Raw genomic sequence first — 14,863 nt, 5'->3', positions numbered from 1 at the left:
ACTCCCAAAAGTTTAAGGAAAATCTATATATCGTTGAACATTTAGACATTCAAGCTAATTTAGTTAGCAGACAAACGAAACGTTTCTGCACTACAAAGAACAAAACCTAAAGCGAACAATAGAACAGAAGGTTCCCATTGACAACGGCAACGTCACATTATTGCTTCTGTTCGAAGAGAGCAGCAAACAGGAGCAAAATGCCGCGCTTCAATTTTGATTCTTACATTTCCAAGAACTCGTTGCATGATTTTAGTTCATTGCATGATCTAGATCCTCAAGCAGATTGGGAAGATAAGCACAAGACAGAGATCGCAGATGGGGAGCGACCTGTTGAAAATATTGCATCTACAACGTCGTCTGACATAGACAGGCAGCTTGTTTCAGAAATCAATGCTTTGACCGGAGGTGAATATACATTAGAAGATCTCGGTCTAATGCCAGCATATCAGCAGTATGAGGAGGAGCAAAACGATACATTTGAAGAGCAAGGAGAAGGGTTCAATAATCTAGAAAACATGGATGTGGAAATTACAAAGCAAACAAGCAAAGATTCCATTGAGACTAACCAATCAGCAAATCAACAAAACGTAAAGCTTGAAAGTCCTAGGCCTGCAAAAAAGATGACAACTAGTGCGGCCGTCGCAGCGCCACTTACACTTAAGATGGCAGATGATAACGAAGATAGTTTTGATATCAAACACTCCAAGAATACGAAGATGGGACCAGAAAACCATATTGGACAAATGACTGATGGTGGTATGTTTAATAGTACAGAGGGTGGAATGTTTCATAGAACCAGTAGTGGTAAGTTTCAATTTCATTTCATAAACTCAGCCTTTAATCATTCAATCTGTTCATTTTGCCAAATAATCTCAAAATGAAAAGTTTAAAAACAAGACAAAACCAGTGTAGTTATTCAATGTATTTCACTTTTCAAATATTTGAAATTAATATGTGTAGACTGAGGATAATCAATATATTCTTATCCTCGTCATTTATTCCCTCAAACATTGTGGTTGGGGATATAACTTATTACATGTGTATGTGAGATAATGTCTTTCTGTCTTCTATACAAACATGCTTTGTCAGCATCATATAGAATAAAAAAGTAAAAACTTTAAAACATACGACATTGGTTTTGATCAGCATTGAAGACATCAAGATGACTTGCTGTTGCGCATAAATTGCTGTTGCGCATAAATTCATCATTGTCGTTTTATCTTCTATGCATAGATGTATAATTTTGCACTTATACTGCATTTCCCTATTAAGTTATAGTGTTGCAGACAGGATGGCCACGGATATCTCTAAATTGTCCAATGTGATTTCTGTTTCAAACAAATTTAGCAGGAGTCTAAAACAATGCGTTAAAATGTCACTATTTCCGTAATAGCGTGTGTTACTTTCTACTCTCAAAGCGCCCGTAACTCTTTTCCGGATTTACATTAATTAAACACATTAAAAAAAGTATTGAAGAGATATAATATGAACAAAAACAAAAACAAAAAACACTTTTTAAGGATGTACTTTTTTTTTTATCCTTAATGGATGCTCTACCATCTTATGGTATCAATTTTAAACTCTTAATTTATTAATTTTTACCTTACCTCACCTAAGTACATCATTAAGCAACTTATAATGCATTTATACAAAGATATGACTGTTACTGATTCTATTCCAGGACCATACAGTGACTAGCAGTTTTGCCGAGTTGTCGTATCACTTGTAGCCTTGTATAGTTATTTTTCTACGCTTATTAGACTTAAATTTCATGTGAAGTCAACTAAAATGACTGATCTTATTTGCATGAATTAATAATTTCTATGCTAACATATATTTATATATACATATCATTTTGTAATTCTTGTTATTCAATTTTGTGTTTGATTAATTGTAAAATAAATTGCTCTTCAGAAAAGTATGCAAGTCCAAATCCTATTAAACTTGGTATCGACCAGCACGCAACATCTTTAATCTATACTGATAGCAGGAATGTTCTTCATCCTGTCAGGAATACAAATGAAATCAAGAATTTAATTTCTGTATCGAAACCAGAAGTTATGGCTCCTTTACCAAATGAAGTGGAAGAAGCATTAGGTAGATTGAAGAATATACCTGCCCAACAAGTTTCGCATTTTGCCCATCTTGGAGATTATGTCCGCCATTTACAGGCCAATGAAAGAATATGCGATGTAACCGTTCACATTGGTACTGTAAAGTATGCAGCGCATCGCATATGTCTTGCATGCTACAGCGATTACTTCGCCGATATTTTTTACAGCAGAGGCGAGAAACAGCGTGTTCCACTTACTGTCCGACTAAAAGGCATTAAACCAATTGCTTTCGAAATCTTACTCAAATACATTTACACCGGAATATTAGATGTCTACCCAGATGTCGTGGGTGATTTGATGACAATGGCAGAAAGTCTACGAATCCCAATGGTTAAAACCCGTGTCATTGATCATTTAGAATGCCTACCATTGGCAGAGGCACTCGCCATCTTGATGAAAGAAAAAATCTTCGGACCATTATATGAAAGAGTGATGGTCGCTGTATGCGAACAGTTTAATACATTCAGACACGAAGGAGTGTTTCTAGAAATAGACTTTGAAACATTGGTCACTATTCTGAGCAGTGACAATCTAAACATCAGCACAGAATTAGATGTCTTTGGAGCAGCTATACGCTGGATTGCACATAACATAATGCACAGAAAGCAGTACCTTATAAGGCTGATGCACTGCGTGCGCTTTGCTTTCATGACCCCAACAGAAATCTTCCACTGTAACGAAAGAACAGATATATTGAAAGGAGATAACCAATGCAAGATGATGTTACTGGAAGCCCTTTGGTATGTATAGTTTAATTCGTCATGAACCTGTGTTTACAAATAGTGTCATCATGATAAAAGTTTTTTTCACGTTGACATTTTTTCATATCTGATAATTTATGGAAACAAAAGACAACTCTTTGATATAAACATACTATTTTTTTTCTCTCTCTCGAAATATTGCTGTTACTTGTGCATTTATATTTAATTTCCGTGACCAAAATTTAGAAGAAAAAAATGCGCAGTTCGCTAGAGAATTAAATTTTCGAAAGCCAAACATCAAACATAAAAACCTGATGGGCACACACACACACACACACACACACACACACACACACACACAAAGGGCCAAAAACTTATCAAATACAGAAAGTTGTCTTATCGGCAATTATAATACCGCATATTATTTTAGACCATACTGTCCAAGGAAAACATTGCCTGGGTGAGTTGCAACCTTAACATATATAACTTTGAACAAATTACATAATAACTGGAAATTAATAAATAAGATGGAATTTACAGGATTGCAACTGCCAAGATGTTATGTAAAGAAGACCCATACAATTTTGCGGTCCCAAAACAACGTATAGCTACCATGCACCAACCATTAGTTATTCGTCCTGTACAGAAACAAGAAATACATCAGGTAAGTTCATCTGGAAAATTTTATTTCGTTGGTTCATTCCCTCTATTCCCACTTTTTATAAATCTGGTAAGAAAAGGTAAAATTTCATGTGGGAAAAGAAGGAAAACTTGTGTAAACAAAGGATTATACTGTACAAACATTTTTTAATCAACTGTTAATTGAACAGTGTTTTTTTTATTAGAACAGGTAATATAAGTTTTTTTTGCATCTGTATGAATTCTGTTTTTTTTTTAAACAAAATAAGTAATGAAGTAAAGTTAACAGTTTTCACCCATTATTTTATATCTTTGATTATTGGTCCAAGTAATTATATTTTAAAGTATACTTTTATTCCACATCTCAAGCCAAAAGGAATCACCAAAAGCATTAAATTATCGTTTATTTAAAGTTACTTTGGAGTTTGAGAAATATTGATTTTGGATGACCGGCAGATATCCTTTTTTCTTAAATTTTGAACTTTGAACATAAAATCTCCAGTAGAAACTGGAAGATTATACTTGGTTATATTATTATTTATATCATGATATATTAGTAAAGCAGACATTTTTTTTAAGTTACAAATTCAAAAATTTAAAAATAAATCTGACTCCAATCTATTTATCATAATTTTTCTTTATTTTTAAGTACAAATTCAAAAGTTTAAGAATAAATCCAACTCCAATCTATTTATCATAATTTTTCTCTATTTTTAAGTATTAATTTTATTTGATGAAAAACATATTTTAAATAAACAAGGTATTATACCTAAACAGTGTACCAAATATGTTATGCTTTAAATAAAATACAGGTAAATCTCAGGTGAAATTCTAATTAACCCTGATTGTTATAAAAACAAATTATTTATCAAAACATCTATTGTTATTTGCAAGTGGGAATAGAAGGAATAGTATTTTTAAAAAGTGGGAATAGGAGGAAGACACCAATTGGCAAACTAACTAGAATATTGTGTATATAAGAAATTCCGTAGCTCGTTCTGAAACTTGTTTAACTTTTATTTTAGTTAGAACAAAAAAAAAAAGCATTGATAAATGCAACCCAAACCTTTGTGGTGATGTGTGAATGTTGTGTGGAAGATGAATGCAAGTTTTGTTTCCTTATTTAAAAAAAAACCAACTCGATGTTGCAACCTTGTACCTTGTTGAGGAAAAATTTCTATGCAAGAAACGAACCCATTGCATCCCAACCTTAATCATAACTCTCTATTTTTAATTTTATTTCATCATTTTTCAGTCAGTAGCACCTATGGAGACCCCTAAAAAACAGAGTGCTGGCTATTCACGGAAAGTAGACGTAGAGGTACAGTCGCCAATTATGACGCCACGTTACCAAAGTTCTGAGCCGGCAGACGATACACAGCAACCATTACAAGATGTCATTGTGATTGGAGGATTTAACCCAGCATCAAGCAGAGCAGCCGTTTCTGGTATATATTTTTTGGTAAAATTTATAAATTTTGAAAGTTAACAGCTAATATCATATACTTTTTCATTATTTTTATATTTTCTGGTAAGTTTTGTAGTTCCTTTTGTCATTAACATGAAATTGAAATTGAAGATATGAAAACTGTTATTTTTCAGTTTAGTTACTATATACATGCATGGAACAATATTCAGCCATTTCCTTTTAAAAACTTCCTTTAAAAATTTATATGGTTTCATTTTTAGCAGAGTCATATATGATATCTTGTGCATGTGTACACTCTATATAAAAAAAAATGTGGTATGATTGCCCAATTAGACAACTCTCCACAAGAGACCGAAAATGTGAAGTAAGTAGACAGCTCTCTCAAAAGCAAAAAAATAATAACTGTAAAAATATAAAGGCATACACTACAGGCACGGAGACACATTCTACTGCATACTATGTATGCTTGTTTTCCTATATGAAATGTATCTTTTGTTGCTAGTATGCTTAGCCAATCAGTGACTATTTTGTATGAGTCATTACTTTTTTTAGGAGGGTGCGCAAAAGCGAGTTTCAAGATTTCGTCTTTTTCTTTGTGGGTGGAGGAAACAACTGTAGAATTGCTATTGACTTATTATTTTTTTTTTTAGCTAAGGGTATTGAAAGATACGATAAGAGTAACAATGCATGGAAACATTACTCCGAGTTACCAGAGCCTCGTCTTCATTATGCTGTAACAATATTGAATGGAAAGATATACGTAGCAGGTTAGTATAGAATAAACTTATAGGTAGTAGCATTGCTATTGTTAGCAATTTAACCTTTGTCCATCTAAATGCCCGATTATATTTTCAACATTTCTTGTCCCATTTTCTTTGCTTTATTAGGAAAATTGATATGACACCAACCGGAAAACCAGTTTCGATGTAAAAAAGGGTGCGAGGGTAAAAGAAAGTATCTAACCAAATACAAATGCGAAAATTCGTATATACTTCTTAACAAATTCAGGAATTAAATGGTTCAAAATTGGAATTAAATAAGTCCGTTTAGCATTTCGTTGCAATGAACATGAAAACCAAATCTATGCGGAAAAATATAATGTACTGCAATGAATTTCCACTCGCTTTTTCATATGTCATCGCTAAGCATGGTAATTGCTGCAATGTTGTGTTATTTACACTTGTAGAATGTCTCCTTACTCTTTATACGAATTAAGTAGTTCAGACCAATCTGTTTTTACTTTAACTTCGTACATGTTCTATATGCATTCCCTTTGACTTTACAAACAAAGCACTTGTGCAGTTCCAACATTTTTAAAATAAGATTAAGAAGACCCATGAGACAGCATACCATCAGAGGCCACTATGACGTAGAAGTTCGACTAATATACAATGCTTTCCACCAGAAAACCAAGGATGGTGATGTTATAATCAACAGAACACCACATGGTCCACAACATTGAACAAAATTCGTACCGTACAGCAAGTATAAAATGTCCAGTTTCTTGCAAAATTTTGGGAGACAAACTTTATTCACACGTTCATATTTTCCACATTATAGGTGGAATTGATCCAAGAATGCAAATAAAAAACCCAATACCATCAACAGATTCCTTTGTATACGACATCAAATGCAATGCCTGGATTAAAATCATGTCCATGAATACGGCTAGGATGTACCACTCATTGTGCTCTCTGTGTGGAATGGTGTACGCCATTGGTGGACAGGACGGCGATAACAGGTACTGTACTTAAGTATTAGGGATTATCAATTATTCTTTACTAAAAATACTGGTATCGTAGAGTGGTTGTATCGGACACAAATTAAGGCTTAGTAAATAAGAACGTCTGCTTGCAATGATACATGTATTGAACTCTGAATAGATAACGTCACAACAACGGTGACGTCGTGTACATAGAGAGCGGTAGCGGGAACACCTCATGTGCAATTCTTAAAACATTCTGGGGGCCCGCAAATGAATTTTTAATACAATAAGATGAAAATAAATTATGAAAATTTCACTTTGAATTACTGTCTCTGATAAATATAAAACTTATTTTTACAGTTGTAAATAAATCTGTATACATATGCTGTTACACGTAAAAGTTTCTGGTACGCTCCATACCTATCTATATCCATGATTTTATTTATTCCCACTGTAATACTTGTCGCTGTATCGTTTGTGTTTGTTGATAAGTTATCTTTGGTTAGAGTTGTAAATATTAGAGCTTCTTTTTTCCACTGAGGCCATTTTGTAGTATCAACAATCCATCCGGGGCCTTTCATCCATAGATCACAATTTTTAAACCTTACAGCTGTCATTCCTCTTGAAAGTAAGTCTGCGGGGTTTGAATCAGTCGGACAGTATCTCCAGGAAAATCCATGTGTAAGCTGATTTATTTCCGCAACTCTGTTTTTGACGAAAATCGGTACTTGTTTCTTAGTCATTAACCAACTCAGTGTAATTTGACTGTCACTCCAAAGTGTTGCCTGTGAAAAGCTTATATGTGACTTCAAATGTTTCAGTAATCTACTCCCTATCACTGCTGCCATGAGCTCAAGTTTCGGAATTGTCATGTTTTTCAATGGGGCAACTCTGTTTCTAGACATAATCAGCGTTGACTGGTTCCCGCAAACTACATATGCACATGCTCCATACGCCTTTAAACTTGCATCTGTGAATATGTGTAGTGAAATATCTTCCGTTGATCTCCTTTCTTTGAAATACGGTCTTGCAATTTCAGTCTCTATACATTCATGTGTGTCTCGTTGAATTTCTTTCCATTCCATTATAGTTTCTGGCGATAGCGGTTCATCCCAATCCAGTTTTTTCTCCCATAGGGTCTGCATGAACATTTTACTCCTCACTGTTATCGGACTTATAATTCCTAGAGGGTCGTAAATTTTTGAAGATTGTCTAAGAATTTCACGCTTTGTAATCAAATGATCCTCCATTTCGATGTATTCCTGTTTTGCGAAAGTAAGCGTGTCCTTGTCTGTATTCCATCTAAGTCCTAATACTTTGATAAGTTTGTCATTATCAAGTACATTTTCTGACGTTGCGCGATCTTGTAAAGTCTTGTTGTTTGATGCCCAAGAGCGTAAATTAAATCCCGCTTTTGCAAATAAGGTACGAGATGTGTCAAAATATTGTAGTAATTGGCTCTCGGTTGGAAAACTTGAAATTATGTTGTCAACGTAAAGATCCTTCTGTATGGCATCAGTCCATTCACATGTATTTTCACTTAGGTGCTTTTGAACAACGGCATTTAAAATAAATGGAGAACAGGTAGCTCCAAATAAGACGGATTTAATAATGCGTCTTAACGTGTTGATCGAGTTAAAAAGGGGAAGGGTTGATAAGTAAACGAGTTCATGTGGTTATTCTGTTTTATCCTTTTGGGGATTTCGTGTTGCTAACAGATTGTGTCTGTAACATCTATTCATAGTAAAACTATACTCGGACTGATTATGAATGCAACATGGTAATCTTTTTCCAAGATTTACTATTTAATGTGCCTATGTTCGGGCTACCGTGTATATAATGTATTTGATTTTCATTTGAATATTTTTAATGGGAATAAATGAGATTTGGGGAATACATGTCTAACAACATATTATAAGTTCACCAGTAATGTACTGAAAGGCCTTTGAGTGTCGGAAAATTTCTGTTGAATTCATAAATTTATAAAAAAAACTTTTAAAAAACTGCTGAGCTAACTAAATTGTATTGCATTTTTATTTTTATTTTAGTGTATTGGATTCAGTAGAATGTTATAATCCAATGACCGATAACTGGTTCTTTGTCAAGTCAATGTCAACAGCTAGGCTGGGTGCCGCAGTTGGAAACCTTGGTGGTCAAATGTTTGTAACAGGAGGATATGGAGAAAATATCAGCAGAAAGTCTGGAATGCCTGTTCTTGATACAGTAGAAAGCTTCGATCCAAGAAAAAACATGTAGGTTAAAATAATTAATGGATTTGTTATGTTGATTTTTAGTGTTTGGTTGCTGTCTTTTTAAATATACCGAACTTCTTTTTTTAATCATATTTGAAAGAAGCAGAACAATACTATGGAATGTTTACTAAAAGATTGCAATAATGTTTGAAATCATACTATTTTTTTTTCAGTTTGATTGGAGATTCTGTTTTTAATTAAGATGGTTTACACACAAAACTCAGTTTTATAAGGTTTTCCTTCTGTCAACATTGCATTCAATTTTGATTTCAGATGGACCGTACACAACAATCTTAGGTTTCCCCGTTGCCATGGTAATATTGTCACTATAAACGGAGTAATGTATCTTTGTGGTGGAGCCACTCGATCTTATACAAGCATGGACTCTGTGATAAGCAGTGTCTCTAGTATCGATGTATACAACAAAGAACATGATGTCTGGGAATTTTGCTCTGATATGGTAGTATCCAGACATGATGCTGCTGTTGCTGCCGTTGGTAAGTCTTAAAATTTCTTAACAGTAAAATATAGAGCATTATTGTTTACGAAATGTAACTTGGGTGTAGTAATGTGGGATTAGAGTTGTGTGTTCAACAAGTAAGCAAGTGATTTAAAAACATGCCACTTACAATATAAATCTTGATATTTTAGGTATGAAATTGGCTACTTACACGCGAGTTTAGTCCTTGAAAAATCATAAATTTACAAGGGTAACACAACCTGACAACCGTCCATCTCTTTGTCGTCCAAAGATAAGTACATTTTAGTACAGAAGAAAGTATTAGAAACATCATTATATATGGTTTCGTATGCATAAACGAGTGCCTACAACGATTTTTTTGTCATAAAAAATGATATTTGGTGAAGATGGTTTCCCAGCCCTAATCCCTTTCTAACCCATACATGTGAAACAGAACCAGTTATTTTTACATTTTGATACATATACTAGTATGTAATTATAGTTATTCCCTATGCAATTTACGGAAGACAGTAGCAACAACCAGGTGAACTATACATTTTCTAACAATATGATATAGACTGAATTATTGACATTCTTAATTCCATGATAAACAATAAAGTTCATCATCAAAAAGACAAAATCGATTGCTATTGAAACAAACAAGCCAAATAAAAACATGAACGACTTACCAGCATCCCATTTCGTTTCCGTCTTAATTTTCTAGCGTATTTGTTTAATGCCAGGGTCCTGTTATTTGACATTTTTTACTTATATCTATAAATCATTACTGTTGCCGTGCACGACATAATATTTCGATTTTCTGTAATTGTTGTCACGCATCATTGGCATAGTCGATTTAATATTGAAAATTTTAATAATATCCAGTTCTTGTTTAAATGGCTGGAAAGTATATTATGATAAAAGCTTTACTTTTATGAGCCTAATTGAGTTATTGAAAATACTCGTCAAGGTATACAAAAAGTCTTACGATCGAATATTTTGAAGGAGAGGAAGGAGTATTGCACTTTATATATTTATTAATTTCTATAGCGGTAATATAAATTAATAGTGATCTGTTTAAACCTTAAACTGATGTATCCGCCCATTACATGCTATAAAACATGCTATATATGTCTAATATTGTACTATGCATTTGTGAATCTAGAAGATTCTTAGTACTTATAAAGTAGAACCATGAATCTCGGGTATTTCTTTAAATCACTTGCATGGTCATTGTACGAATATATGTCGTTTTTTCTCTTGGCTTTTTACAACAAAAAAATAATTTCCATATCAACATTTATTCCTATTCAAGTATAAATAAAAAGTGGATACCCATTTTAACGTTTTCATGTATATAGAAGCAGTTTTGAAATTCAGCATACAGTATTTAGGAGCATTCTCCTGTAAAAAAAATAAACAAATCAAGTGTTGCGTATTGTTCATACTTTTGTTTCTGTAAAAAATAAAGCTCTTTGTCCTGGGCCATATAATATATATTTTTCTAAGTATGTCTGTATATTTACCACAGCAGAGAAAAGGAGTAGGTGGAGAGTGATATACGTGGCTTAATTCAAAATCTTGTCGACTTTGATGCTACACGAAGGGTAATTGGACGAAGCTTTATTCGAAAGAATGGATTGGTTTTTTGTGGTCTTTTGTTTTTGTTTTTTGTTTTTTGTTTTCGGTTTTGTTTTTAGTTCAAAATTATGTTTCGTATTTCTATTTACAATTTATTTAATTAACTTTTTATGTACTAATAAGTTTAACACCTTAACTAGAAGTTCACGATAAACTAGCTGAGCTCCGTTAATCTTCTCTCCAATGTTGGGAAATGTAGTGCGTTAATAAACCATAAAATTGAGAAAGGAAATGGAATGTGTCAAAGCGACAACAACCCGACCATAGAGCAGACAACAGCCGAAGGCCACCAATTGGTCTTCAATGTAGCGAGAAACTCCCGCACCCGTAGGTGTCCTTCAGCTGGCCCCTTAAAAAATATGTATACTAGTACAGTCATAATGGACGTCATACTAAACTCCGAATTATACACAAGAAACTAAAATTAAAAATCATACAAGACTAACAGAGGCTCCTGACTTGGGACAGGCGCAAAATTGCGGCAGGGTTAAACATGTTTATGAGATCTCAACCCTCCCCCTATACCTCTAGCCAATGTAGAAAAGTAAACGCATACCAATACGCACATTAAAATTCAGTCCAAGAGAAGTCCGAGTCCGATGTCAGAAGATGTAACAAAAGTAAATAAATGCAATGAAAATAATGCATAAATAACAACAGACTAAGTACTAGCAGTTAACTGACATGCCAGCTCCAGACCTCAAATAAACTGATTGAAAGATTATGTCTTCATCATATGAATATCAGGCACAATCCCTCCCGTTAGGGGTTTAGTATCATACTATCATAAAATATAGGAGAAGAACATAACCCTTGTTATGCCAACAACTGTTTTTTTTTAAATAAATGTTTTTTGTTCCGATGCAAAGACCCTATAAGTGAATCAATACTAAAGCCAAAATATGCAATCTTTAATGACCTGACAACGGTATCGTAAGTATATCCCTTCTTAATAAGTCTGATTAAAGGTTTTGTAAGCTTTTGAGGTGAATAGTGACATTTTTGTGCTTTGTAAAGAATATTACCATAAAAGATTGGATGTGAAATACCTGAACGTATAAGATGTCTGCATGTTGAGTTATATTTACGAATTATTTCCTTATACCGATGATAAAATTTAGTAAATGTTTTGACTAGTTTGTAATATCGAAAACCCTGGTGTAATAATTGTTCAGTAATACATAAATTTCTCTCACTAAAATCTAATACGTTGTTACATACACGAGCGAATCGTACAAGTTGAGATATATATAAACACCATAAGATGGTGACAAGGGAACGTCACCATCTAAAAATGGATAATTCACGATAGGAAATGTAAAATCATCTCTTTTATCATAATTTTTTGTATTAAGCTTTCCATTAATGATATAGATATAAAGATCGAGGAAAGGACAGTGGTCATTGTTAGTATTAGCTTTATTTAAAGTAAGTTCAGCAGGATAAATTTCTTGAGAATACATACTGAAGTCGTCATTATTGAGAGCCAATATATAATCAAAATATCTATTTAGTATTGTTAATTTTTTGTAACAAATGTTGTTTCGATGGGTCTTTGCTAATTTTAGTCATAAATTGTAACTCATAACAATACAAAAACAGGTCCGCAATAAGTGGTGCACAGTTAGTAACCATTGGAATTCCAATAACTCAACGATATACAGAGTCTCCAAAGCGAACAAAGATGTTATCAAGTAAAAATTCAAGCGCATATATAGTATCAAAGCATGCCCAGTTGACATAGTTCTTTTGTTTATTGTTACTAAAAAAGACCTAAAAGAGTTTGAACATATGTACTCGCATTCTGACTTTTTAAATGCCCATTTAATTAGGGATGTGATTTTTTTCTTAATAAGAAAAGGCAAAGTGGTATATAGGATAGAAAAATCAAAACTTTGAACAGATTCAAAATAACCAATATATGCATGCAATTTATCAAGTACTTCCAACAAGTTTTTGACACTCCAAAAGTAATTCCACTATTTTCAAATGCCTTATTTGAACAATTTATTATCAGGTTTTTAGCTCACCTGGCCCATAGGGCCAAGTGAGCTTTTCTCATCACTTTGCGTCCGGCGTCCGTCATCGTTGTCCGTCTTCGATAGCTTTCACAAAAATCTTCTCCTCTGAAACTACTGGACCAAATCAATCTAAACTCATCATTGGGGTTTCTAGCTTAAAAAATGTGTGGCGTGATCCGGCCAACAAACCAAGATGGCCGCTATGGCTAAAAATAGAACATAGGGGTAAAATGTAGTTTTTGACTTATATCTCTGAAACCAAAGCATTTAGAGCAATCTGACATGGGATTAAATTGTTTATCAGGTCAAGATCTATCTGCCCTGAAATTTTCAGACAAATCGGACTACCTGTTGTTGGGTTGCAGCCCCCGAATTAGTAATTTTAAGGAAATTTTGCAGATTTTGGTTATTATCTTAAGTATTATTACAGATAGGGATAAACTATAAACAGCAATAATGTTCAGCAAAATAAGAGCTACAAATAAGTCAACATGATCAAAACTGTCAATTGACCCCTTAAGGAGTAATTGCCCTTTATAGTCAATTGTTAACAATTTTCATAAATTTTTGTTAATTTTTGTAAAATTTTAGGAATTATTTTCCACTGTAATTACTGGGCCAAGTTCATTATAGATAGAGATAATTGTAGCAACAAGAATGTTCAGTAAAGAAAGATCTACAAACACATTACCATCACCAAAACATTTTGTCATGAATTTATCTGTGTCCATTGTTAACATGCAAATAGACCAAGGTGAGCGACACAGACTCTTGAGAGCCTCTAGTTTATTGACTTTGTACCAAGTGTACTAATAAGTAGAATAGACAATTTAGTAGTGTAACAATGGCTTGAAGATGAAATAAATCTATATTTGTAAGGTTTTTGTGTAGCTTTGGAGGCCAGTACATAGTTGGGAATTTCATTGTATTTGGTTCTGCTTGTAAAGAAGTAGCTAAAAGTTTGTGTTTGTTACAGATTTCGTTTTCTGAAAATGAAGTCAGTTGGAATGTTGGTGAATTCGTGATTCCCTTTTGTAGAACCTCAATATAAAATTTACGACAAACAATAATGATATTATTAGCAGCTTTATCAGCCGGAACAAAAACAAATTCATTGGCTAGTTCTTTTAGTTTATGTTTGATACGCGAAATAGGGTTTTTATGATTGTTGTTAAGAGTAACATGTTCTTCTTTACCAGCAAGTTCACTGGTTTACGAAACTGTGGAATAAGATTAACGCATGTCTATTATATGTTTGTAGGTGACCTCATATACATAATTGGAGGTGCATCCACACAGTCTAACAGAATTTTGAGATCAGTCGAATGTTTTGATACTTCCACAAAATCATGGGTTCCTGGAGTTCAAGACCTGCCTTATCCATCGAAGTGGATACGAAGTCTGGCCATTGTAAGCAAGTAAAGTGAAGAGTAAATGTTGATGTCCGAAGAAGATGTTATAGAAACTGAACTGAACTGAATGATTTCCTAGTTATAATTGTAAATGATACAACAATAAATTTATTTAGCATTTTTAATATTGTTTTTTTCTTAAGATGTGTTTTTTACTTTTTAATATGCACAATCAAAAGATCTTTTGGCTTTTGCTGATTTGCATATATAACACGTGCTGTAGTTTCTCCCTGTCTATACGACCTCCGTAATTCAGCTTTGTGACGTCACAAAGCTGAATTACGAAGACTGAGCAAGGTCGTAACGTAAGTAAGTAATTTTTATTGGTTTGAAATCCAAAATTACAGGATTGATACCAAGACAATACAAAACATACAAACATATATATCATACCAAATTCATAAACATTGTATATATATATGAGGAGGTGGTACTTCAAAGTTATTAAGTACTAATTAATAGAACGAAATTCAAAACAGTGTAGCTGTG

At 33.4% G+C, this 14,863-nt stretch overlaps 2 protein-coding genes across 2 annotated transcripts in view; one reads left to right on the top strand and one right to left on the bottom strand.

Annotated features, from left to right (window-relative positions):
* LOC143079862 (tubulin tyrosine ligase 3-like) overlaps positions 1 to 10,103 on the bottom strand; it is a 55,611-nt gene extending 45,508 nt beyond the window's left edge. Inside the window, exon 1 of the mRNA XM_076255546.1 lies at positions 9,990 to 10,103. Coding sequence (XP_076111661.1) covers positions 9,990 to 10,061 — 72 coding nt within the window. The 5' untranslated portion in view covers positions 10,062 to 10,103. The remainder of the gene's footprint in view (positions 1 to 9,989) is intronic.
* LOC143079935 (kelch-like protein 26) lies at positions 157 to 14,499 on the top strand. The gene is made up of 9 exons (XM_076255563.1): positions 157 to 804; positions 1,915 to 2,854; positions 3,356 to 3,479; positions 4,710 to 4,902; positions 5,534 to 5,650; positions 6,444 to 6,624; positions 8,637 to 8,840; positions 9,114 to 9,337; positions 14,224 to 14,499. Exons 1-9 carry the CDS (start codon positions 198 to 200, stop codon positions 14,382 to 14,384), a joined length of 2,751 nt encoding a protein of 916 aa, XP_076111678.1. The 5' UTR covers positions 157 to 197; the 3' UTR covers positions 14,385 to 14,499.
* Positions 14,500 to 14,863: the final 364 nt, after the last annotated feature.

The sequence above is a fragment of the Mytilus galloprovincialis genome, chromosome 1 (genome assembly GCF_965363235.1).
Source record: "Mytilus galloprovincialis chromosome 1, xbMytGall1.hap1.1, whole genome shotgun sequence".
Taxonomy (NCBI): Eukaryota; Metazoa; Mollusca; class Bivalvia; order Mytilida; family Mytilidae; genus Mytilus; species Mytilus galloprovincialis.
This window is presented reverse-complemented; position numbering and strand designations above follow the sequence as displayed.